The 27,354-nt window shown below is 38.8% G+C and overlaps 1 protein-coding gene across 1 annotated transcript; it reads right to left on the bottom strand.

Annotated features, from left to right (window-relative positions):
• Nucleotides 1–444: 444 nt before the first annotated feature.
• LOC138029745 (fibroblast growth factor receptor 3-like) lies at nucleotides 445–27,354 on the bottom strand. Its single transcript, XM_068877548.1, has 19 exons — nucleotides 27,295–27,354; nucleotides 23,466–23,831; nucleotides 21,106–21,369; nucleotides 20,672–20,790; nucleotides 19,310–19,374; nucleotides 17,474–17,655; nucleotides 16,319–16,366; nucleotides 16,055–16,174; nucleotides 15,109–15,127; nucleotides 14,600–14,642; nucleotides 13,730–14,021; nucleotides 12,307–12,417; nucleotides 10,501–10,691; nucleotides 9,875–9,997; nucleotides 8,892–8,962; nucleotides 7,675–7,715; nucleotides 4,163–4,259; nucleotides 2,430–2,529; nucleotides 445–1,928 (listed from the first exon to the last, which is right to left on the bottom strand). The coding sequence occupies exons 1-19, from the start codon at nucleotides 27,314–27,316 to the stop codon at nucleotides 1,860–1,862; spliced, it is 2,343 nt and encodes a 780-aa protein (XP_068733649.1). The 5' UTR covers nucleotides 27,317–27,354; the 3' UTR covers nucleotides 445–1,859.

Below are 27,354 nucleotides of genomic sequence, written 5' to 3' on the forward strand. Positions count from 1 at the left end.
GAACGTCATCTCAAAATATAAATTTGCGTTATTTTAATCGCTTCGTGACTATTTCAACGTTTTTAATATGACATGGGTGTGGTAATTCCTCAAAGATGACACCAGTCGGAACGGCACTCCATTTTAGGAGAGAAAATGAAAATTTGTCCTCAAGTGTTGACGTTCTTCATAAAACCTTAAATTTAGTTATTTCACGTTGTTGTTTTGCTGACGAAGGCAACGAAATGGACAAAAGTGAAAAACGCACGTGCAGGGCGTGCGAAGCTATTGTTTTTACCCATTAAATATGCAAATTAGTGACGTTCTCGTTGCCGTCGCCATTGTCGTTGCTTAAGCTCCCTATTAACCCTCTGAGTCAACCCTTTCCCGTATCTTTCTATTTTTAGAAGCACCTCGCAGTGGAGCTTTACTGGGTGTTTTCACAATAGCTGATCATAACAGCCATTTATTACGTCACATACATATGTGACGTATGTGAACCACTTCAAGTATGTTCTCAGTCACATACGTCACATACGTCAAAATGTAGTAGTTCTAAAAATAGAAAGATACGGGACAGGGTTGACTCAAGGGTACAATACAGATGGAAGCTCCGGGTAATGGGCTCCTGCTATGCTTCAGTGCAAGCATTTGTCTCTCTCGGAGAAAACTGTTTTGGATCGTCATTGATAGAAATTCACTGTAAAGTCTTTTTGAATATGGAGGCTTTGTTCCCAATCAAATTAAAAGAGACCACTTCTTCTTTTCTGAATTTCAGAACTTTAATTAAAACGGACTATACACTCTATCATGTCTTCCTGGCAGGGGAGATGGCCAAACCGATGCCTTAGTGGTCGGAAACTAAACTTGATATTTTTCTTCCTGAGAACTTTTAGGCAACCGCTATAAAGTTTCTCTTTCTGCTGTGATGATCATCCCATCTTTAAATCATGTTTTGTCCAAGGTTCAAAAGGACGTCGCCTGTCTTCAAATAAACTAAAATGAACACTTGGGGAACATAAATTCTTAATAGTGTCAATGCAGCCTAAGGACGGTGCTTACTTTTTTGAAAAGTATTTTTTCGCAGTCTGCGAAACTCCCGGACAAGCAGATCTTTTAAAGAGTTATTGAAATCCAAAAAGAAAATTGGGGGTAACCACGTATTTTTCAAAGGTAGTCGTAACTATGTCACAAAATTCTCGAATCTGATCGGCTATCAATAGCCCTCATTTCAGCATTAATAGGACAGTTAGTAATTGGACAGTTGTATGAGTTATGAAGCGCGCGCTAGCTGAACTTGAATCATTTTTCTTTCTCCAGAGCTAAAAAGAAATATTAAGACTAGTGAAAGTTGATCAGATTAAGCTCTAAAAATTTATCACCGTTATCTTCTCGTATTTTGTGATAGTTACGATCAACTGATAATAGGACTTCGTGTCGTACAATTCAGGGAGTAATCGTGCTCGAAATTACTCGCCCGATTACTCCCTAAAGTGTATTCCACTTAGTCCTATTACCATTACTAATTAATCAACAATATTAGTACTACAAAGCAATGTTTAACGTTCTTTTTCATATTGAAGCTTAATTATCTCTGAAAAATGAAAGGTTACCCCCAATTTACCCCTTTAAACCGCGCACAAATATCCATGTATTAGTAACCACCACCCATAGGAAACTCGAGTATATCGAGATGCGCAGAACGTATGCACAATAACTTTGTCAGCTTCGTTAAATAATGTTTCTAACGTATTTTTGTCATCATAATAGTCATTGCTTTTCTCGTCCACGAGGTTAGTTCATTTGAATGCTAAGCTTGTTATCAATATCCATTAAAGAATTCCTCAATATCCATTAAAGAATTCCATTGTAATCTTCCTTTATTCTAAAAGATCGTCTATGTATCCATAATCGTCGGTATTATATTCTTGCATGTTGATATATATTTCCTGAAAATGCAATGAAATGAAATTATCACAGGGAAAATATTAAGTCATCCAATTTTACAAGAGTAACTGAAGATAATTGAGGTGTTAATAATAATAAACTTGTCTTAAGGGAATGGCGCTGGTTTTGGCTTAATACATCCATGCGATCTGCCTAGAAAATAAAACAAAGGGCGCTCTACGTATTAATAAAAAGGGCGGGTTTGGGAATGTGCCCCTCAACAAAACCACAACATCGTGTACCAAAGTACAGGCCACGTGCATTTTCCATACAATATTGGTGAATTCTTGCACTCATAACAGCAGTTTATGGAACAGGTGATACAACATTTGATTTTGAGTTCCTTTTCCGATAAGACTAAATGTCTAACCGTTTGCAAATTGCATGTAGCAGCTAGCCTCTCCTCTGTAAGACTGAAGATATCGAGACTTGTCTCTTCTTGAGAAATGAAGACACGATCGCTCGCAGGATTCTCTAATACAGCGCCAACGTTGTCAACCTACCTCATCATTTTGTATCATTGTCGACAACTTGTTTTTCAGCATAGAGAACGTTGGTCGGTCGTTCGGCTTCTGCTGCCAACACTGGAGCATAATATTGTATCTGAAACGATAATGGCGACCTTAAATTGGAGTTTATGTACGAGTTTTATGTTGAGAGAAAAATCGACTTCCAAATCTAATGCACATGCTTGGAATTGAAAACTCGTCCTGTAGCCAGCATCATCATATCTTAATTTCTCCTCAGTTTGTAGAGTAACTTGCTAAAGCTAGTATATCGAGCGATTTCAATCCCAGACATATGCATCATATACCACAGAGGACAGACCATAGTGCCGGGAACTCCATGCCCTAGTCTTAGTGATTCGTGTGTGGATTCCTTTACGTCACACAGTGTTATGAAAGTTGGAGTTGGAGGGTTTCGGGGCGGAGCCTACGGTTAATTTATCGTCCTTATCAAGACAAGACAAGAGGATCTACTTAACTCAACTCAGTTTCACATGATATATAGGTTAAATGTACATAGGCAACAAAAGAGAGTACAGCTAAGGTGTAACAACAAAATAGGGAGCGAGTTGGGATCATCAAAATAGCAAAGGCTAATCTAGTGGATGACCCCTATCCGAGAAGACTAGCTCGCTCAATCATTGGCCGGCTTCAAAAATGCACCAGCCCTGCTCCCAGAGTAAGCGTAATGCTACTTTGTTCATAACCATGAAAACTCCAGAATTGCATTATCCAATGATAGTTTTTAATAAACTCAAATACTCTTTATGAAAATAAGCACCCATGCATGACGCCTGGAAATTGTTAAAAGACGTATTGACGGTGATTAAAAGTTTAAGTTCATCTCATCTCATGTTGAGTGGTGTCGAGAGGGCGGCACTTAACTACAGAAAGACAATGGTTGCTAAAGAACCTTTTAGCCAAAAGCCCTAAAAAAAGATTGCATGGATGGTTCTTTGAAGTAACTTTCTCAACGGCAATCTGACCTCACCTCAATCAGAAGGCGCATGCGCAACTAGTCGCAGTCCTCTGTCGTGCATTTCAGTGAAAAACATGTAAAAACTCTCAGGAAACGAAAGGAAGAAGCGGTTTTTTCACCAGATGGGTACCGTCCCATCATTTTTCGTCAACTGTAGCATGGAATTATTATTCGAACAGAAAATGGAACTGGTATTTTGAAAAAAAGTATCAAAGGAGGGCCTTATGACGTCATAATTTTTTTAAAGATAACTTTTTTTTTTAATCCATGCTACAGATTTTGTGTTAGACTGTTCTCGTACTGTACACAGTTAACTCGCTGAGTTTTTAGGTATTTTCTGTTTTGGTCACTTGACTTACCAAATATGGTTGTGAGTCGGTAGTTAAGAGCCACCCCCCCCCCCCCCCCCCCCTAATTAAAGTGATCATAGCGGGATTTGGACCACATTGTTCAGGGGTGGATCTAGGATAAATAATGACTGATTTTCAAGACAACGAAAAAGTTTCTAAGGGGGTGCGGGGGCATGCTCCCCAGGCAATGTTTTGGATTTTAACTTTCGAAAGTTTCCTTTCCCGTGTTTCTGACCAATTTACGTAAAACGGTGGAAACCGGTATGGATCTGCCCCTGCTGCTGTGCTTGTTTAACTCTATGAATGTTTTCGTATTTAATTGACAGTGAATCGATAGCAATACCATCTCCTGTTGCTACCAATGTCATATAGTGTTTGTTCGTTGCAGAAAAAATACTTACAAATTTTGATCAACATGTTTTGGCTTGGGCATCCTGTAGCCCTTCTTTAGCAAGTTAGCAATCTGGTAGCCACTTATTCCTGGATATGGACATCCACCTGTGGATTTAACGACAAGGGTTTGTAGGTTGAGTCACTTCGAGGGCAAGCAGCGTCGGAGAAGGGTGGGGTTGGGGGCAAGCATATTCCATTTTCATTGCCACAAAGCAACTTGAAGCGTTGCTAATTTCCTAGACCTCGTCCCCAGGATCTTTTCGGCTTTCAGCATAGCCGCCATTTTGAATGCCGAAAAGACCCTAGGGAGGAGATTGCGGGTGTTGCTCATGGTTCGTGGTTGATTTCATTTCACACTGTTTACAAATGAGGTGTCTTGACAAAAAGTTATGAAAGTTAGCTTCTATTGATTAATTAAATAGCTCAAGTATATTACAGCTATTACAATACAAGTTGTGTGTGGTGCCCAAAAGGGGCTTTCGAGATGGCCCCAACCTACCCTAGAACAAATTAAAAAAATAGGTCCGCAATGCGTACATGTGTGGCTTACGAAATTAAGCTGCTTTGATGGGGGAGGTTACAAATTAAAAGGATCTGTTTTGTCATTGAGTTTCTATTAGTCATTGAGTTTCTATTAGTATCTGATTACGGTTAGTTTTCAATATTGTTCCTCTCAATCAATACAATAAGATAATTGACATACATCCGTCCTGAAATGCTTATTTTCAAGATGAGGGTTATTGGGTAAAGTTTTATGGAGGTGTCATTTTGACAACAGAGGTTGCGCATGTAACCTGAGGATTTAAGGAACTGAAAAAATGTCAGCATCATGTCCTATAGTGGGCTTATAGATTCAGTCATGATTTTGTTTATGCAACCAAGTGGAATTGAGTTCTGAGTTTGTCCAGGGCAAGTGTTGTGAAATCAACTCCAGGGAAGCATTTCGTATGAATGCTTTTGGCATTTTGTGTACCAGTGCAAGAGCACAACACTTTGCAGAAGGGCTGGGACATACAGGAAATGATGTAACCTTTGCTAGAAGCCACATTGGGAGCTTGATTTGGTTTGAATGTACGACTAATTTTTGACAATATATGCATGTAAAGTATCATAATGCTAAATTTTCAATAAAGAAACACAGAAAAATTTAGTTGATGTAAGTGGCTATTGGGTTGCAAGTGGAGGAATTTGGGAAAAAAAGATAGACGCATAACAATATCTGAACACAAGCAATATTTTAATAAATCATATGTTGAGTAGTGCTTATTAACATTGCTAATAATTTTAAGCCAATAAGATTAACAATTTTACCTGGAGGTTTTAAGAAAAAGTTCAACAGAATTCAATGTACAGGGAAGTTCATGATGGTATCATATGACTTTAAATACCAGAATCGTTGAAGTTTTCTTATTATGGACCTTGTAATTTTATGTCAGTGTGTTTACCAAGTTCAAGCTATGTGGAAACATGAAATGAATAGATGAACTTGACATCACGCAAAGTGCTAATCTACTGTACAAAAAGGTCCAAAATAAACATTGTGAGCAGGTGTAGTACACAAATTGGGTAAATCAAAACACTACTTCATTCCATATTTTGTATTGTCCAACAACTTGTTTCAATGTTGGTAAATAAAAGACATTCATGTAAAGCATCATAATTGAAACGTGACAAAGCATCTTTTGTTTTAAGGAAATTGTCATGAGAGCCGATTCTTGATCGGTATTGTTCGACAGAGATTCCCATGTTACTTACTTCTGACGAAATCGTGGGCTAGCAGACTCTTGTCAACTGTGTGTGGATGATTCATCCAATTCGATTCAACAACAACATTGAGCAATGACAACACAAGCACAGGAGAGTCTCTTTTGCTTTCAAGTAACTTCAGAGCCTTTCAAATACTTTCAGAAACTTTCAGATACTCAAGCAGGTCTGCTGAGCAGATTGAAGCCGTTAAATGTTGGCTTGCGAGAGTCAATAATGACTCGTAAGTTTTCATGTGACGCAACCTGTACCAAAGGTCCAGACCGTGAATTGAAATGTTGCCCTGTGAGAGCACAACTCCTCGCTGTAATCCGAACTTAGAAGACAAGCCGACTGTAGGAAAGCCGGCGTGTAAAATCCAAGCAGCAAAGAAGAACGAATAACTATATAAAAAACGATCTTCGACAACGCGCTGTGTTACAACCACAAAATGGCCGCTTTCTGAAGCTTAGAAGTTTACGTACTTAGCCGAGCGTAGACTGGGGCCTGTCTTGGACGATAGTAAACCACGTGACAGCCACTCCGTTCACCGTGACAAATCCAGGAATAAATATCTTGGGCCATGGCATTGAGTGGTTTACACTTCGTGTAAGCCACGTAAGCCACACAAAAACACAGTGAGCTTAACTTATCACTGAATTGTGGAACACAATACTATTTAATCGCAGGGATGCTCACATCAGTATGTTGCCGATGGAGCAAAATTCTTTCGTAAAGAAACAACCCGTTGGTTTTGTTAGCCAACCATGATGTAGAGATTTTCGACAATCCCCAAATATATCCGTTTTTAAATGCATTGAATATATTTACCTTTTATTTTAAATGTACCCTTGTTTCCCGCTGTAAGTAAATACTTCGTCTTCTGTTTATCACTTAAATTGGTGTAACGAGTGTCAGCGTTTGAAATATGTGAGTTTTGAAACATTAAAATGTTTCAAAAAACAAAAGAGATTCTTAATTCACGAATGTAATAAGCGCTATGAATTTTATAATTCATTGTATACGGACATGGTAAATATTATTTTGTATTTTTATTAGTTAATGTTCAAACCATTATTGTAACTAGACCAATACCTCTTCTCTTGGAGTGTAAGGCGCAATAAAAGAATACTATTACTATTACTATTACTATTACTATTACTATTATTCACTCACCCACTTACTCACTCACTTATATACCGTAGACTCACTCACTCTCTCACTCACTCACTCATTCACTCACTCACTAAAATAATTAAAAATGATAATTTTATACCAATTGTATTACAAGTAATTGTATGATCTTTTTAGTTAATTACTTATTCAAGAAGATATCATCACCTTTATTGTAACGAGACCGATACCTCCCTTTGGAGAGTAAGGCGCAATAAAGATTTACTGTTTACTGTTTACTCACTCACTCACTCACTCACTCACTCACTCACTCACTCGTTCGTTCGTTCGTTCATTCATTCATTCATTCATTCACTCATTATGCGACAAGATGTTGGAAACATCCTTGAAGGATTTGAATCCTCGAAGATCCTCGGAGTATATCGTGCAGACGCTCTATCCACTGAACAAAAAAGGACTCTGTAGGGAGAAATCTCTATTACTTTGTTTTCATATTTGTTGATTGGACTGTGTGTGACCTTTTTGTAACTTCAAGTTCTGGCAATATCATGTGTTTCTCCAACTCCTTTTCGCACGTTCATTTACATGCAGCCGTTGCTACATTACTACTCAAATACCCAACGGCGAGAAAAAAAATACATACCAACAGTAAATATCTCGTAAAGGACAACGCCAAAGCTCCACCTGAAAAACAAAATGGCGATCAGTAAATCAAGGTGATATATTTACTTCAAGACCTAGGATATCACCTGCCGAAATTCTAATCTTTCTCAAAGGAAATCGGATTGTGGTGTCGATCGGATTGCTAATACGACTCAGTCCGATTCGGTCTGTAATCATGCGAGAGCATTCTCGTCACCAGAGCCTCGGATCGACCCAAGGCTCTGGGAAACTCTATGTAGGAGAACATGCGTCGTGGGGTTCTTATAGCCCAAAAATTGGCTATTTGAACCTTACGGCGCTTGCTCACTCCTCGGGTTAACATGAACGCACCAATTAGAGACGCTTTTGATTGTTCTTCACGAAAACCAATGAGGAGACACTTTGCTTCAGGGTTCCCCAGAGCTCTTCTCCCCCTCAGTCAAGAGAAGAGCTCTGGGGTCGAGATCGCATGCGAGTGATAACAAAATCGAACGTCCGCGCAGCGGGAGCTCGATTTGTTTACCGCAAGTCCTCTTACCAATTAATCATAAAAATTACAGTTTCCGAGAAAAGAAGAAGAGCCAGGTTATGAAAGAAAGGAAAACTTGCATTAAAAGACTGACAAACGAAAGGAGGTGTAGATTGTTCAAGGTCGCTATGAAAAAAAAGAAAGCATGTCCACTGTTTGTATGGTGATTGAAACCAAGGTTGTGATTGGATGATTTAAACTACAACTTTGAATGTGATTGGCTTATTGATTTGTCCGATGACAAACTCTCCGATAACAACTTGGCAAGTAAATTAACTGAAAATGGGACTTTTTAAAACCAATCACAATCGAGGAAACTGTGATTTTATGATTAGGCTAGTTAATTTCCTGTATGCGCGCTTTGATCTTTCATGACGATTTTATTCGCAACTTTCTTTGAATAATCGATATCTCAGTAGACAGAAACAAGCCTAATGCTAGCATGTTTTTCAGTTTTCACGTGCTATTCGAATACTCTTACACTAGTACAAGGATTGCCAATGGGGAATTCCCGATGCAAATTTTAGAACAAAAACCAAAACAGATAGTTTTAATTGAATTTTCCGATTTCGTAAAACGTAAACAGGTTTTCGCCGGCTGTAATATGCAACACCTCGAAATGAAAATCACATTATAGAGCCTTCCTGGTCTGCTTTGAAGGTAAAGAGCTTTCAAGAAATAGCGCTTACACATCACTTTGTGTTGTATATGTTCCATATAGCAAAGCCTCGTGAGCAGTCCACTTGACAGGCAGGCGACCCTATTTTTGAAGAAAATGAATAAATAAATACATAAATAACTTATTGATTAACAATTGACTAATTAACAGGCAACCTGCCGTGAAAAACTGTTTTAGCCGGACAGCTAGGACAGGGTGATTAATCTCAATCAAGATTGGATTTTCTGTCGCTGTGAACAGGTCAGAAATCTGTGGCTCTAAAAAGAACGCCATAAATACAAAGCCCACCCTGGCCATTTACTAGCATCCCTGAGTTCTAATAGTCAACTCGGTCAGCTCTTCCCAATGGGAAGACCCTAGAGAGCAATGACCAGAATCAGGTTGCTGACCAGCGGTTTTCGTTAAAACAATGGTTTGCTGGGGGTGCTCAGTGTCGCGGGCTCAGAAAACCTGGTTGTGGTCATTGTCATTTAAGGTTTTTCCTCCCAATGGGCCTTAATCACACGGCTACCAAGTTGAATCCCGAGGGAATGAAACTTTTGTTTTGCCCAACCGAAACTCGTTTCCAAACATTTCAACTCGAGGCTCGGGGTACGAAATCTATTGTTTATTGCCAATATGGCCGCTGCGCGAATAAAGCCCATAAACCTTTAAGAAGTCAGAGATGGAAGAGTGGGGTTGATCGTCCTGTGTAGCCTTTCTCCATAAGCTAAGTGCAGCGCATTAAAGGCAACACATGCTAAACAGACTCCAAATGTCTATGGACAAAATGGAATGTAGAAAGTCCGTTATTTGTTAAATATATCTCATGATTTAACAAAAAAGTCGACTCCCTTCGGTGAGATATCCTGTTCCACAGTACCCGCCATCTCAAATCGATCTGGCCCCTTACACCTGTGGACTCAATGGGAAAAGAGAAATTCTATGATATTTCCAAAGTACACCCGATAACCTTAAAAAGAGTCATGAATTCGATGATATCTAAATTCTAACCCGACTTCGTTTGGTGTAGATATCATCCTGTTCCACATTTCTTGCCATTCCAAAATCCGTCACTTTGCATTTCTCCCCTTCGCCAACAAGAACATTTCTCGCCGCTAAATCACGGTGGATTATCTGTAAAAAATATTATAAGACAACAAAAATAAAATTTAAAAAAAGAACACCTGTTAAAATGCCGAGAGAGAAAGTACCATCGTCTTGCGTACCACTTAGGGCGCGTTCGATTGACCCTATTCCGGAAGAAGAATACGCGGAGTGATGATTAAAACGGTGTCTGGAGCATTTGGAAGCAGCAAAGATAATAAAAATATGTTTGAAATAGCATTTTAGCAGATGTTTGACAATCTTAGTGTGAATCTCCGAAGGATTTCTAACTTATATTCCATGTATTCCTATTCCGGAATACGGTCAATCGAACGCATCCTTAGATTCGTTTCATGCAAAAATTGTAACCTATGGCATTTAACGGAGTAATAGAATAATCCATAATATGAACTTTCCTTCTCTCGAGTAGCCTTGAAGTTTGTTTTATTGTATTGATTTCGAAGATGGGTGAATGTATTAACCTTGCTGAATCTTGAGAAAGTTATGAAAAAGCAGGTTAAATTCAAGCTTACCTTGTTAGAGGAGAGATACCGCATCCCGTCGGCAATCTGCCAAGCAAACTGCATCATTTGCTGCGACGTTAGATTTGTCCGAGGTTTTACGTCTGGGTCCTTATAGTATGTGTCATTAAGACCCCGGCTCTTTCTTAAGAATCCCAACAAGTCCCCATAAGGAATGTACTCGATCAAAACAAGCAACGGATCTGCAAAATATTATTTAACACTCCATATACAGTACTTGTAGTCTTGCGATCGTGTGCGGTTATTAACTATTACTACGTATTTCACGCAGACAAACCCAGTTTGCACGTTTAGGTGGCTTAGATATTGCGTTCATGCTGACTCTGTCCGCGCGGAGGTCCAGAGAGAGTTTTCAAGTTAATTTACACGTCTTGAAACTGATGTTCATACGCGTTGCATATTTTATGGACGCAGTGTGGCCCAGTGGTTAGGGCGCTTGCCTTGAGATCCGGAGATCCCGGGTTCAAGACCCGCTCTGACCATTCGTTGAATTTGTTCCTGGTAGTCCTAGGTTCAACTTCCCAGCCGCACTTGTAAATAGCCAACTGGTTTGCCTCCGGCCAGTTGGGATTCTTAACAGTTGTTGTTGTGTTCTGTAGTTTCGTTGATTGTGTTTTCATTGGCCCTGAAAAGCCCCTATGGGGAGCGGTCAATTAAGTATGTATTGTATTGTATGGTATCATTTAAATGATAGAAGAATGAAGAGACCAAAACGCTGCCTTTTGATATTATCAGTTTTTGGATGCTTATTATATTACATGCACTGATTTTATTACGCAACGAAGGAAAAAATCGCCCTATGTAAAGGAATCCAGATTGCCTTCGGAATCCAGATCCCAGCCCGTGGATTCCGGATCCCGAATAGTGGACCCCGGATCCCGAGTCGTGGATTTCGGATTCCAAACTAATGGTCTCCGCCGAAGTGGATCCTGGATTCCATCGAAATCTGTGGATTCTGGATTCCATACAATGGATTCCGGATTCCCCTCTCTGGATTTCGGATTCCAAAGTCTCACATTTGCTGATTCCGGATTCCCTCGCATCGGGCGAAAAAAAGATTTACTCGAAATAGTGGTAAAAGGAATGACCTTTCTGAAACAATACAATACAATACAATTTTAATTCCTCTTGACGTGGTTACCTAATTTTGTTACGAACGTTTAATAGTTGCCAATGATGTTTCTATTGTATCAAGTACAAGTGTTTGAGCATTGTGGCAAAATAAACTATTCGGTGTCCTAGTTGGCGCCCAGGTTACCTATCGATGTTACATTTAATACTGGCGATCTCGAGGAAACAAAAAGAACATGGAAACACTAACTTTGGTAGTCATAGTTTCCAATTTAGAGTGAATCGGTTATTGTTCCTTCTTTAGAAGGTCCTTCACCTGTCCGATTGTAGACATCGTTAACTTAGCGCCGTAAGACGACAGAGCCCTCTCAAACGTGGCCGGCCGCCATAACAACATATGCTAATCTGCTAAAGACATAAACTCGGTACGAACTCTAGAATGAGCGTATTCCGGGGGAAAACTCAGTTGAGATTGACACTCTACTGCTAAACTCACTTGTTCACTCATTCAGACACAGCGCCTGCTTAATAAGGACCTTTAGATCGGTGGACCAGGATGACTACGAGTACGAGTACGAGGTTTCCGTACTGAGCATGCGCATAAAGTTTGGAGGCCAACGAGTGGCCAACATTTTTCGAAGTGCGCGTGCTCAGAACGGAAAATTCGTGCTCGTTGTCATTTCGTCCTCTGTTCGAAAGGTCCCTAATATCAATACCGGGATTTACCAGAATTCGTGACGCAACCCATCAGGTTGATGACATGAGGATGCGGTCTCAGATTTTTCATCAACGCCAGTTCTGACAGTAGATCTTTCCTGTCTGAATCCGAGGCATTTTCTGTAGAATATCAAGAAGGTAAAATGATTCTGTGCGATACTTTATTTACCCAAGAATGTAAAAAAAAAAGACGCTGAGAGATGAGGGCAAGGGTTTGGTGACTTTGTCAGGGAGGGTGCGTAATTCAATTGAATTCAATTATTTTTTCACATTGTTTAACAGTTATATTAGCAAAGTAAAGATACAAGGAGATTAATAAAGATTAATATTAATAAAATTATTAATATTTGCTATTTCTGAGGCTTACAACTCATGCCACTTCTACTAAAAGGCCAGAGGAGCTCAGGAATTGTGTTAAAATTGAAAAGATAATAAGAATATCATGATTCCTTGGTGAATTACTAAATAATCATTAGACGTGGTTGAGTAAAACTAATGCATGGATATGTACACCCTGAAGCAATTCTAGCTTTTCGAATGCTGTGTGTGCATGCTCGATAAACTAGCCAGGGCATTCTCCCACAAACTTTCAATGACATCACGCTTTTTTGCGTCACGAGGACGCTTAAAAAATGAGCTACACCTTTATGCGAGCAGGGTTCGATTCCCAGACAGGTGAGGGTTGAGTTTATTGGTTCCTCGAGAGGTTTTTCACCGGTACTCCGGTTTCCCGTCTACTCAAAAAAACCAACCTATGATTTAAAGTGAATTGATTTGCTTTGATTTGCCCAGCACTAAATATAATGGGCACTTAAATAAAGTTCATTATTATATAGATACTGATGAACTACCAGGATTTCTCCTTTTACTAAAAAAATCATATCTTCACGGCACGTAGTGAATATATCATTTTTAGCTTTCACATGTGTGAATATAGGTTTCGTCATGGTAACGAACACTATTAGCCAATAAAACGCGAGATTCGTCTTCATTGTAAGATACTTTTGTGCTTCAATATAACTCTTCTCTACTACATTAACAATTTTATTGCAAAATTTTACATTATCATTATTTTCTTTTCATAACTTTCATATCTTGTTTCATGTTACACAACATGAGTGTTTTAGCGGTTTGTGACCACTTTTTCATCATTTCGAAAATGAATAAAACAAGTTTTTTAAAATTCGGTTGGACATTTCATCAATATCTATGTAATAAACAGAACATTACATGGCCGCTTGGGGATATGAATTTTATCTTCTCCCGCGGAAAGTATCTCTCACTTGTTCGCTTCGCTCACTTCGCTTCGGTCATGTAATATCGTCTACTTATCATTCTCAGTATCAGTATCAGTATTATTATTATTATTATTATTATTATTATTATTATTATTATTACTTCGTGAGCCAAAACTGATCGCAAACCGAATTACCTTTCAGCATTTTAACTGCCACCGTTGTAAGACCCTTGATTCCACTGATGTTCCAAGCTTCTGCTTTGGCCACTTGGCAAAACGCACCTTTTCCAATCTCTTTTATCAAGTTGACATGCTCTCGACTAAATTCCCAACTCCTCCTCGCTGGTGTGGGCTTGCAGGCGTCGTAGATGGATTGCTGTGTTGTGTCCAATGACATTTCAGTTACCGCGAGTGAATGCAAAGACAAAACGTCAGTGGAGTGCGATAAGACATCAGCTCTGGACCCTTGAAGAGTTTCTTCACGACCCTGTAGATTTTATTTGACATGTCAACCTGGTTAATTATCTCATGCGCAGTTGGTTGATTTCAATGTAACTGCATGGTCAATATGTTGGAGCAAAAAACAAAGTTCGCTCATTAGTTTTCATTGTTGATTATAAAATGTACCACCAATATGGCTGGAAACATAAACTCATATCCTATTTGAGTCTCTAGAGATTATAGGTCACGTGGATGGAAGAAAAGAAAAAGAGACTAGGTAGTAAGGAACGATGGTTTCTTCTCATGGCGTTGTATTCAGTATTTAATTTTAAACCACCGTTTCAGGATTACTGCCTTCTCCAGCTCATTTTAGAGCAAGAATTCTTTCCAATTCACTGTAGGGTACCGAGGCTTCGTAGGCTAATTTGCACTTCGACAAAAGAATTATAAATTGACCGCCATTTATGAATAAGGTCTATGGTGATGATGGAAATGATAATGATAAAGATGATGATGATGATGGTGAGTAATGATGATCACGACGCAAAGTGCAAAGGTGAAATATTACCCAACGAGTTCTAAGTTTCCACGTGTATGATAAATTGTAAAAATGCTCGCCGTTACCTTTGCATCGTCCTGCTTGTTGTAACTCTCATTTAATTCACAACTAGTAAAAATAAGAAACGTAGAAAATCCGGCAAAAATTGTCTCCACAAACAAACGGCTATTTCATTTCAAAAGAAATGAAAAATATATATTGATTTTTTTTGTAATGACAAAGGGATCGAGCAAAGTTTTTACCATACTCAGAAATTCAAAATTGTGTTTCTATTTCCCTTTATACAAATGGATATTGTTGAGCTACAAGTAAGCAGAGGCTGCTTTTTATTTTACATCTTGATGATACCATATCCAAAACGTTTGTATCTGTCATGAATGTGCCAGTGTTCCTGGGCGGCAGAGATGTCGATTAAAGTCTTCTCGAGCGAGTCCAAACTTCACCGAGGGCAAGAGTTCTTTCTCAGCGGTAAATTCTTATACTTGGTCCTTTGGTGTGGGAGACTAAATAACTATCGAGATATATGGAGGCTGTTTCGTAAGAGCAAGATATTTTATTTGGTATTGCTACCTACCATTTTTCTGTTGCAGAGCCTGCAAAAAGAAAATTTTAAAAAACAGCTTTAACGTCTGTCTTTTTTCCGTTTGACACAATCACAGGAATAAACACATGCACGCCTGTGAATGGGCGTAACCAATAGTGCAGGCAAAGATATTTTTAAGAATCTATAAAGGAAAAGTTACGTTTTACTAGAATTGAAATGTTTACGCTTGCATCCTAGCATACGTTAGACCAACAATAAGCACACCCCCAAGTGAAATGCCAAGAAAGCTACCTTGTCTCAACTGGTCAGCAAAAGTGCGCGATCTTATCTAATGGCCGCTAGCTAAGCAGGAAAAAAAACAAAACATATTCTGGTCTTTGTGCTTATCAGCTTCTCTTTCACATACACATGTCACGCCACGGCGAAAACGTTGTCTGGTAAGGAACCAATTATGAGGAATGCGTTGGAGCGGGTTGGGTCCCTTGAATGTGTGGCCCTCCTCTCATAAGCTGCTCCTTCAAGAGCACATGACTAGTTGTACTCATGCAACGGCGTTTTTACCAGACCTTTCCAGCCAATAGCAAGTCTTGCATGAGCAATCATTACCCATGTGATTGAGAATGGTCACTTATTTAAGAATTCGTCTAAAAATAGCTTGATCTGTGAAAATGCCTATGCATAGATCTACTATGGGAGTTGTAGGCTCCTGGTGAAGCGAAGGTTGCCGCAATTTGGTGCTTGGAGGCAAAGACGACAAGACCACACGTCACAGGAGGCCGACCGCAGTCAAATGGCAACCCGGAGGCCCTTTTTTCAATGACTTCTACCGTTGTTACGGCAGGGAATTGACCCCAAATGGATGGAAAGCTGAATGAACTTTGGAGCGCATGAACTGGGATTCTAACAACGTGCAGCGCTGGGATGCAGTCCGTGAGCGATATCCACTAGACAAATTTAATAAGCAGAACAAAATTACCTTTGTTCTTGTACCGTCGCCACAGCAGAAAAGCAAGAATAATGTTGGCCATCACGAGAAAGCAGATAACAGCAAGATAAATGGCATGAAACATTAACAAAGTTTCCTTGGAGTCAGAATCTTTAAAAAAGAAAGTACATGCATTGCATGATATGAGGCCATTGCATGTAATACTTTATCCGAATAAAAGGGAAGGTATACTTCACACCTTCGGTGTTCGGTGGCGTTGTTGGAGATGAGGTTGTGCTAAGAGAAATTGCATACCTGCGTCCTTTCTTCCTGGTCCTTTTGTCTTCGGCCTCCTCGTTGTCACTAAGGAAGAAACGATTTCCTATCTTCATTCCCCATATTGTAAATACATTCTGTATGATTCAGACTGGTCAACAAATGAATCAAATTCTACGACGACAGTTCAATTTAGCGTGTGTTTGCTTTCACGTAATAGAGGTCTTTGTACAAAAATTAATTAATGAAGGTTTTCTTCCTTAATATACCACAGTTTCTTCAATATTACGCCTCCCTTGTGCGTTGGTTTGACCGGAGTGATTAGCCTAGAAACTTGGCCTGCGGCGACTTAAAAGACTTGACACGATTCCTCCAGAGCCTCTCTTTCTCCCTCGCTGCGAGTTTTAGAGGGGCTCTACTCGCAGGGTGAAAGCGAGGCCAATGCGAGGAAATATATTAAAAAGTATTTGCATTTGAAAGGATTCCCCCTCAATAGCCTCCATTGCCAGCTAGTTCCAGTCCAATACTGAGAATACGAATATGGTCAATTAAAGGTTCAGTTACTTAGTCTAAATATGAGTTCAACAAACTTTAGGTTGGCCGTTCTCCGGCTTGACTGTTATCCCTAAAAACTATCCTGTATTGTACTGTAACGCATTTACACGAAAAGATAATTAAAAAGACAAATATTTATGAGATACACAGATCAAAATGTGTCTTGGGAAACAAACTAAGATTTCCGTTGTCAGCAAGGTCTTTCAGTAATTTTGATATTTTTAGCTGTTCATCTTTCCTGTTGGAAAATCGAGTCGCACTGGAACCTACATACATACGTAGTACATACTTTATTTCTTGACTGCCCTACCACAAGGGCTTTTCAGGGCCAATGAAACGATCAGAACAGAAGAACATTGTATAAGAGTCTCAATTGGCCGGAGGCAAACCAGTTGCCTATTACAAACGCAGACGAGAAGTTGAACCAGGGACTTCCAGGATCAAATTCAACCAAAGGTCAGAAGGGTCTTGAACCCAGGATCTCCGAATATCAAGACAACCGCCCTAACGACTCAGCCACAATGTAGAGCGTAGAGCTCAGTTCAGTTCATAGGATGCAGAGCTTTCGCCGTTTGCCTTGGCCTCTAAGAGATGAAGCAACCACGACCAACCTTAACTTCTTAAAGCCAATTTTTTTACCTGAATTTGTTCTTGCTGTTGGACGTGTCGTAGGAATCAACACAGGCGGATAAATATATAACTGTGGGTCAACAGTGAACTGGCCGAGTCTTGCACTTGCTATTTCATCCCGTAACGGGTTTAGAGGATCACAAGCTGGTGTTCCAAACAACATTCTAACGGTGACAATCACGCTACCAGGGCTGCAAAAAGAAGTAACACAAAAGGTTTTACATTTGCATTGCTTAAAAGGGGGTCGGTTAAGGTGTTCAGAGGTGATTGTGTATATCTTCAGTTCTGCGCATGCGCAGGATTTGCATTGTAAAATGATATTCCATCCTTCACGAAATCATCACTCTCTAAGAACGCGAAGAGATTCATCCCAGCTTAACTGTTTCGCTTTAAAACTCTTGGAATTCTTCCCAGCAATCGCGAATAAAGAGAGTTGGTAAACGAGGTTATCTCATTAAATTCGAAAGCAGCGAGTGAGTGACTTTTTCAGTGCATCTCAACCTTGTCCTCTCCGGGTCAATCATGTTCCCTAATGTCTTTGTTTTACACCTGGGGGTTTTAAAAGTTGCCATGAAGGTAGCAGTTATGGAAGGATGTTACATTACGTCCACCAGCCGTTGTAATTTGTACCATTGTCACCTCGGTCTCAAGAGATTCAATGCAAACCACCTATTTGGGGAAAATTAGTTTGAAATCAGTTACTTGCGTACATTAATAGGTGGTTTTCGAGTTACGTCATCGCCACAATGTTGGTTGACGAAAACTAGGCCTAGACACAAATATCACGAGAAATCGCCTAAAGATGTTTCCGGAAAATCCCGATTTTTTGCTCTAAATATTTCGATTTTTTTCTAAATATCCTGGTTTTTTTTTTCTAAACATCCCAAGAATATCTGCCTTTATTTCCATAAATAAAAGGGCTATAACTTAACAAAGTATGAGGCAATACACGAAATTCAACGGTGTCTTTGTAAGGCATACAACAAAACGTTTTTTTCCAACATATATGACATATATTAAATGGATAATACTGCTGCATGCGATTACTGCAGGCGCATATGGGATGATTTGTTCATTTTCTTTAAATTTCTCTGTCTGTAAGTAGCATTTAACTTAAAAGTTTGCTTTCTTTCTCCATTTTTCTGGGGAAAAATGTGACTTTAATAGTTTCTTCCTAAAAAATCTTAAATATCACAATTTTCTAAATATTTGGAGATTTTTAAATACCTCAAAATCTTCTAAATATCTCAATATACGGATATTTGTGTCTAGGCCTAACGAAAACGTAGCTCTTTTGTTCTTCCAACGGCATTTCTACATTTTGCCACTGTCATCTGTGTCCCCAGAGACAAGTTGCAAACCACCTATATATGGCTCCACGACAAAAACACAATGCTTTGATAATGTAATGTCATCGGTTTAAGGAGATTATCTCATCCAACGCGCATGCGCAATCCCGTCATGCTATTACTACGGTAATAGTGGTTGAAAAGCAAAGCATTTGAGAAGAGCTATTAGGGAGCTCAAGCACGCGCGTTTTTTGGACGCGGACGGCAACCGGAAGTGAGCTGTTTTCCCTTTTAACTTGTCTCTCACACAACCAAATTTACATTAGAGATGATTAGTGTAAAAATGTGGGAGAAACCACTGTCCTGGAACGCGAAATGTTCTTTTCCGGTTGGTGTCCGCGTCTCAAAAACACGCGTGCTTAAGCTCCCTATTATGTCGGTGGCTACTGCGCATGTGTCCCAGTCCCTTCAGTGAGCCGTTGCTCTGAATTTTCCTATACGTCGGGCACACAACACTGAAAGATATGAAACAATCGAATTCTTTTGTTTTTGTTACCTGAATCGTTCCAACATAACACCATAGAGCAGTTTTCCGTCGTTGGTGATGTAAACTTTCATGATCTAAGAGAACAAACACAACGAGTGTTAATGACAAAGGCCAGTAGTTAGACGCGAGTAACAAGACTTTCGAAGCTGGCTCACAATGGGGTTTTAAATGAGCGGCTATTTTTCGCTTAGCAGTTGCAAGTTACAAGGGACCTTAATCAAGGCGAACGACGACGGCTACGAGAACGTTGTCTTAAAATATTGATATCCCGTTAATGTAATAATTTTGCTATAACTCCAAATCTCTCGGCTTGGAAAGTGTGATTCCACATTCCAAGATTAAAATTGGTGAGAACGGTGTGGATATTTGGAGAGAACTTTGAAACTTCATCGTCAGGTGCTCTCGTCCTCAACATGACCTCAAATTTGATCATTTTACTTCGTTGTCAAGACGAGAATGGCAAAGAAATGTATCAAAATGTGAAAGGCACGTGCGGGGCGTGCAGAACTATTGTTTTTGCTAATTAAAACTTTTGTTACGTGACGTTCTCGTAGCCGTCGTCGTCGTCGTTGCTTAAGGTACCGATTGTCAAATTTACTTCACGAGGACTGAGTAATACAAAAGTAATAACATTAACAACAACAACATGTTATTGTAATGAGACAGATTTTACAATATTTGTTACCCACAATATAATTAGCAAAGCTATTCGAGGTGGGCAACAATAAAACATAACAGAACAGGGCCGGTCAATAAAGAAAACAAGATTAAAATTTATTAACTTTATAAACTTTATTTGTTATTTCAAAATAACAAATTATTACAAAATACAGTAAATCAATTTAGTTTAAAACTGGTAATAAAGGAAGGGAAAAAAGATTTTAACTGCGTTCATGTCAACATAAACCTTCTCAGTCTCCAAACCTTTTAGGAGTAGTTTGTAAAGGAAGGGAAAAAAGATTTTAACTGCGTTCATGTCAACATAAACCTTCTCAGTCTCCAAACCTTTTAGGAGTAGTTTGTGCAATTTTCGTTTGAAAGGAGGTTTACTTAAGTCGCGGTGGCTTAGGAGGAATCATATTCCAAATTCTCGCACCAGTTCTAGAAAAGGAGAACGGTTGTTGACTGATTGAGTCAGACTAGATTTCTAGACGTAAAACTGACCTGCAGTTAATGACCTGGTATCATAAGAATGGATCTGGTAAGGACAATAACGAAAGCAATGATGATAACGATAACGAAAACGATAACGAAAACGATAACGATAACGATAACGATAATGATGATGAGGACAATGATTTTGATCTCTGACCGTTTAACCTTTCATAACGACGGCGTGGATATACGGAATTATGAAATGGTATAACTTACTGAAGATAGAATATTATTCTCCAAAGTTCTGAACTCATTGGATTCTCTGTTCATCAAGGTCTCATTCCAAAGTTCGCTTGTCAGTGTTATATTTACTCTCTCAGATCGACACTGGCCACCTATATCAATTAAAATAATGTTGAGGAAAGATAAAACCGCTTGCTTCAATAAAAGCAAAAATTTAATTGGGTTAAAAAAAAATCAAAATCGGGAAAAAAAATACGCAAACAAGTAATTTGGTCATTTCAAGGACAGACAAATTGGTGGACAGGAAATTTTTTGACCATCAAACAGATGGATTTCAAGCTGACTGTGCGACAAATCGTTCTCTCTTTATCAACGGTGCTTTTACTGAAAACGGTAAAGTCACATTGCAGAAGGTAGCAGTAAATTTATGATGGCAAATTTTAGACAACAGAAAACAGATTGCTTACAATGTAAACCTACGATGCTGGCTTTTGACACACTTCCACCATATCCATTGTAAGCTGTGCATCGGTAGGATCCAATGTCCATTCTTTGCACGTCAGCAAGATGTAGTTCATTCCCAGAGAATGCGAACTCACTCTGCGGTACGCCATCTTTTGTCCAGGTGATGTTGGGCAGTGGATCACCAGAAGCATTGCACGAAAGGGTTAATTCTTGTCCAATTTCCACTTCAGCGTTACTTAACGTATTCAACGTGATATTTGGAGGCACTAAAAAACATGATGATATTCAAAGTGTATATTTTACAACATGTTCATGCTTGATGTACGGTTAGGTTCAGAATTAAAAAAAAAAAATTAAATTGTTTAAGATACTTCAATGCATATTTTCGTGGCTAGTCTAAAATATGTATGTTTCGTCCCTTCCAAGGGACTCATCAGAGACTTTTCGGTACAACCAACTCGTCAAACATCTCGATTGAAATCCCGCTAGCATTCAAATGATGGTTGCAATCTAGTCTTATATTTCATAAGGATTCACAATTGCATAAAATGCCAAAACAATTTTAAATTGTAAAAGATATTTCAATGCATATTTTAAAACAATTTTAAACGTTTTAAATTCAATATAATATAAATTCTAAGTTATTTCATACTTTTATGGATCAAATCTGAGTTCACTGTTCAATTATGACGTGCTTATTGTGTCATGTTGCAGAATCGAAGCGGTTAAGCGGTTCATTAATTTTTTTTTCGGCTTTTCGGTGACGAGACAAGCAGCCATATTTGTTTACTAAAACAAAAGAGATATTCTAACCAAAACTAGATTTCAATGAACTGTAAAATAATCTTACTGCTCTCGAATTTGGCTACAATGACGTCAAAGTAAACCGAAACTCGATTGGTTCCATCGATAGCTAGGATTCAATGTGATATTTAACAATTATTCGCCTCAGGCTCAGTGAATTTTGGTGAATATATATTCACTGGGTAGCGCGGTGAATATGACACTAAATTCTTATATTCACGGCTGAAAATTATACTAACAACATATAATATCTTAACACACAAGAGAAAAGAAAGAGATACGGTAAAATGACACAGAGCATCAGTTTTTTTTATTCTCAATGAAGACATTGTATATCCTATACGAATATGTGACCGCAGTCGACAATTAGAAATTAGGCGAAATTAGAACTTGACGATCAGTTATTAATATTGCTTATCTTCCGTCGTGCTTGCAGGTAAAAGAAACTGTGGAGTATATTTACCTTTAATAATTGTAATATAGCCAATATAGTTTTTCATGGTTGGTGTTCACAAGAAAACGCCAGCAGCACTCATGCCCGAAGACTTGGTTCCTTTTGTTGGAACCAAAATCACAAATTAGAGAGTTTTAGCAAGGACACTTCAAAATATAACAAAGCGATATCTTAAGTATTATTCCAACTTGTTCTCTCGTTTTTGTACATTATATGGGCAAACTATCCCGTGATTGGATTGCTAGAAAATGAATGGTTCATTGGCGCATGATCGCGTTGTCTTCAAAACGTAAAATTTGGTGATTGGGGAGTACGGCAAGTATATGCACTGAAATGTGTGCTGCACGTGCAGCACGAATATTTTCAGTACTTATTTAACCAATAAAATAACCAGTGCTGTCGACGTTGCTTAAACTCCCTATATTAACTACAAGCACGACTTATGTGTAGGTTACTTGGGTTATTTGCATGTAGCCAGAATCTTGGACATTTCAAATGGAAAATGAAGATGACCTTCCCCACAATTTCATTGATTGAAAAATGACGGGATTCATCTTGCGCGCGGATTCATCATTGATTATTGGGGGGGAGGGGGGACTAATTTTTCATTTTATTTTGTCCAAGATTGTAGTGATACTAGCACCTCGGAGATGCTAAAGCCAAGATTAAACTAGGTAAGAGTGTTGATCTATAACTTTGCGGTCTTGCCCCTTCACAGTCACATATGGATTCATTTTTAGATACAGGTTGCGCGCGAAACAAACAAAGGGCGGCCAATTTTAACCAATCAGAAGAAGCCATGGCACGCTTGACTGCTTCTGCCATGTTTTCTCAGGGACATGAGAACCGATTTTCGCGGGAACGGGTATTCTAAAATAGACTCATTTGTGACTGTGCGTGGGAGCCCACCCACGCCATAACAACACAATCTACTGCAATCTTGCTAAAGCTTAGTGTTCTTAATAAAGGGGGTTGAAATTAAAACAAAAAGGATCGATACATTTCTCGTGACTTTACAAAGAGTTCTTTCAGGGAATGATGAATTGCAGCAAGGAAAAGAATACTCAAACAAAAGGATGAGGGTAACATCGTAATTCTACTGACCGTAAACAACCAGTGATGTTCTATGTCTCTGAATATCCTGATTGGTGATTATCCGTAAGGTATACCTGTACTCCTCGCTGTTTTTCACGTCCAGCAACACTAGCGTCGCAGATTTAGCCTGCGAAGAACTCAATGCCTCGTACCTAGCTTTAAATTCTTCGGAATTGTAAGAAAACTGTTCACTCTCTCGCTTTATAGCGATACGTACATCTTTCTCACTACTGGATAATCGCCTGAAGAAGGTAATGGTACTAATAGTTTCATTTATTGCAAGACTGTACTTCCAAACGAGTGACACTCGACTGCTGTTGACGCCTTCCACTACAATTGTTTCACGTGCCGGCGAGCTTGTTATGCTGAAGGTTTCTGAAAAAGGAGAGATTGATATAAAATACAAAAACGACGAAATACAGAGAGGAATGAAGGAAATCAAGTAAAACAAAATTTGCAATATTTGTACAGTGAATGTTTCGTTTGCTGCTGGGTGAGTTACGAAGACAATTAATGTCACCCACTGTTTTGAAATCTCCTGATTACAATTACGTAATTTGAGTCACAATCAACGACCATCTAGCGTTCTGACCTAATGCAGCCGTCCAAGGATTGGAAACTTTATCCACTGGAGACGTCACTGTCCAACATTAATGCCCGAGAAAGAAAATGCAGGTACGTTCCAAAAGAGGCAAAGCCGGGTTTTTGCACATTTCTTTGTGTATATCCATGATGAATACCGAAATCTATCCAGAATTTGAAGCTACTGAAGAGTGACATCCACCAAGTTAAGGTGTCGAAGCCTTGAACTGCTGGGGGCAAGAGGCTTTCCATGGGTCTAATACCTGTATCAGCCGTTTTAGTGACACGAACATTGAAATATTAATCAAAAGACTCACCGCTTTGCTGCAAAATATTGAGAAATAACACCGCGCGGACAATAAACTGTAAAGCCGTACCAAAGCCAACCACCATCTTTGCCTTTCAGCGAGGAATAATATTTTATCTATCTAAAAATACCTCGTTGCAACGGATATGTTGTTTGAATTTGCCAAATATGTCCAGATGCGTGTAGAAATGCATCAGTGATTTAATGATGTTTCCACTTAAAAACAAACAAGGTAGCGATAAAGATGCAATATAATATATTGTGACGTTAGTAGGTGTTCGCTCTTTTAAATTTGTAACAAATGAATAGGGCCGAAGTAAACAGACCTACGCAAAAGGATGCTTCAATTATATCATCGACTCGAATGTTAAAAGCTAAGTGTTCCATTATGGAAGGTTAAAATGAATATAGTTAAGATGAATGATGGAAAACTCGTGTCACTTTGATTTATGCGTAACTATGGAACCAACACGTTGTTTCCAAAATAAGGATTCTACTCAAAGGTTAAATCTAATTTGAGAGCAGCAATACTGGCTCCACTGTGTCAAAACTCAATATTCAATCAAAGTAATTCAAGCGCAAATTAACAGTCACACATGTAACTCTGCCGCGTTGTATTCTATGCTATAACATGTTTCCAAACAAAGGTTGATTTAATGTGCCACAAGTGTCTTTCTTTTTTTTTTTTTTTTTTGTCCATATCACAAAAAAATTCATTTGCGTGCATATCACGGATTTAATTTCGTTTTAAAGACTTGCAGAGTAATCTAGCAAGGGAAAGTCTTGCGCAAGTTGTCCAAAGAGAACTGCGGATTTCGGAATTGTATAGAAAAGTGACTTGAGTTGAGGTTTCTCCACTAATTTAGTGACGTTTCGTTCAAGACAGCAAGCAAGTCACATCGCCCTCGCCTCTCTCCACTTGACTTCTCCCAGTAATTCTTAAGATATTTTTGGTTTTCACAGGAGATAACCAGCAAACATTCATCGTTCATTTTAATCTGAGACTGTTTAACCTTTAATCAATTGTTCACAAAAAAATTAGAAAGTTCACGAGATGTTGCACTGAGAAATTCTCGCTAATACTCGGTAAAACCTTTGCAATTATATAATTATTTAATTACGCGTAAAATCAAAGCAGAATATTTTTATATATAGTCGACAAGAGCACTTAAGTTAACTTTCCAATCGCATTCTTTTGCTTTGTCTGTTTCTTTTTTTTTTTTTTTTTTTTGAACGGGAAGTGTCGGGGAACCAATCTCTTTGGGCTATATATTCGTAGTAAAAAAGTCACGTTGATTCGTTAGTTTTTTCAAACAAACAATAACATTTTAACAATTTTTAAAAGACATGCTGAAAATACTGTGATTATTTGGTTTGCCGTTTCCATGGAAACTCCCAGAGATTTCAGTGCGAGGTTACGCCCCATGATGTTTGTATGAGGATGGTTACGAAAAACAATTTTTGTACGTAATATGCTTTGTTTGCACGTTTGTTTGCATGTCAGGTCAAGGAAGCTGTGAATTTTTTTCGGGGCAAAAATGCACAGATTTGATTTGATTATTTACGTTCTATTTACAGGAATCACACCACAAACAAGATAGATTCCTCTACATGACTGGACAACAACAAAAAATTATAAGAAGGCAAAAGATTGAAAGTGTGCGCGATGACCAAAGCAACTAAGGTTTTTGAGTTTTCGATTTCACTGCCACGTTAGGTTATTGGCACAAACATTGTGGACATGAAGGAGAAAGAAAACAATAGACCTTTTCGGGTTGTACATTTTGTTTCCCCAATACAGATCATGTGATAATACTCAGGAGGTTCGGTCTTTTGTTTTGTTCATTAAAATGAGGGCATGCAAGCATGAATATGCCTGCATGCACTCTTTTTAATGAACAAAACAAAGGACCAAGCCTCCTGAGTATTATCACATGATCTGTATTGGGAAAACAAAATGTACAAGCCGAAAAGGTCAATTAAAAAGAAAATAAAGTGATTAAAAAAAGAAGCTCTCATAATGCTAGGATACTGATACGTTTTTGCATACGATTTTAAAATAACACAATAATATACATAATAAGAAAGTGGAAAGACCATAATCAAGATAATCGCAAACATTTTTATGAATAACTTAGGCATTCAGGAGGTACAGCTTGTATTCTTTGCAGGAATCCTACTTCACACCACCCTGAAACACCAAAAGGAGACAAAAAACAAACTTCTTTCTTCAAAAAAAAGTCATCAGCCAATCGGCCATAATGAAATCATTGAAGACAAAATGAGAGAATTCAGGAAAAAAATTACCTGCATTTGTCGAAATTCAAAATGCTTTCATCCTTTTGTGGTCACGGGCTAAGCATAATCCTCCCCGAAATTTTCGGCCTCCATCTTGAATTTCTGAAGCAGAGGAAGTTTGGGGAGAGGAATAAATTGCCACCAAGGGGGTGGATCAAAATTACAGCGAATGAACTGAAGTCAATAAATTCCAGTAACACACTGATTCAAGTAAACAAACGTCATCTTTATTGATTTAAAGAAATCCTACATGGTTTAACAGAGCCCTTTTGGCATCTTTAGCAACTATTCACCGAGGTAGAGGTGGTTAGTGCTGGAGGTTTGCCGTCGAGCCGCTTAGCGGCGATAGGTGAATATCCACCAATAGCCACCGACACTGAGGTGAAAAACCCGTCGCGAGTTGCTCGGGGGGAAATACCAAGGATATTCGCAGTTCGAGCAGCCAATCAGAGAGCGTCTTCAGCGCTATTCTTTGATTTAGTATGTACTACGTGTAATATGATTTATTTACCATTCAGGTAGGTTGACGTGTTTTAACTCATTCATCTCTGAAGCGGCCCCGATTAACAAATAAAGTCAAAGTAAAGTAAAGTAAAGTAAAGTAACCATATTTAACGTCGATAACTCGTAACAGTAATTCAACTGACAAACCTGAGGTCGACGGTGCGCTCATTTTACTCCCCCCTCTCCATCAGTGCTCCGTTTTACGGG

This window comes from Montipora capricornis, chromosome 13, assembly GCF_036669925.1.
Source record: "Montipora capricornis isolate CH-2021 chromosome 13, ASM3666992v2, whole genome shotgun sequence".
Taxonomy (NCBI): domain Eukaryota; kingdom Metazoa; phylum Cnidaria; class Anthozoa; order Scleractinia; family Acroporidae; genus Montipora; species Montipora capricornis.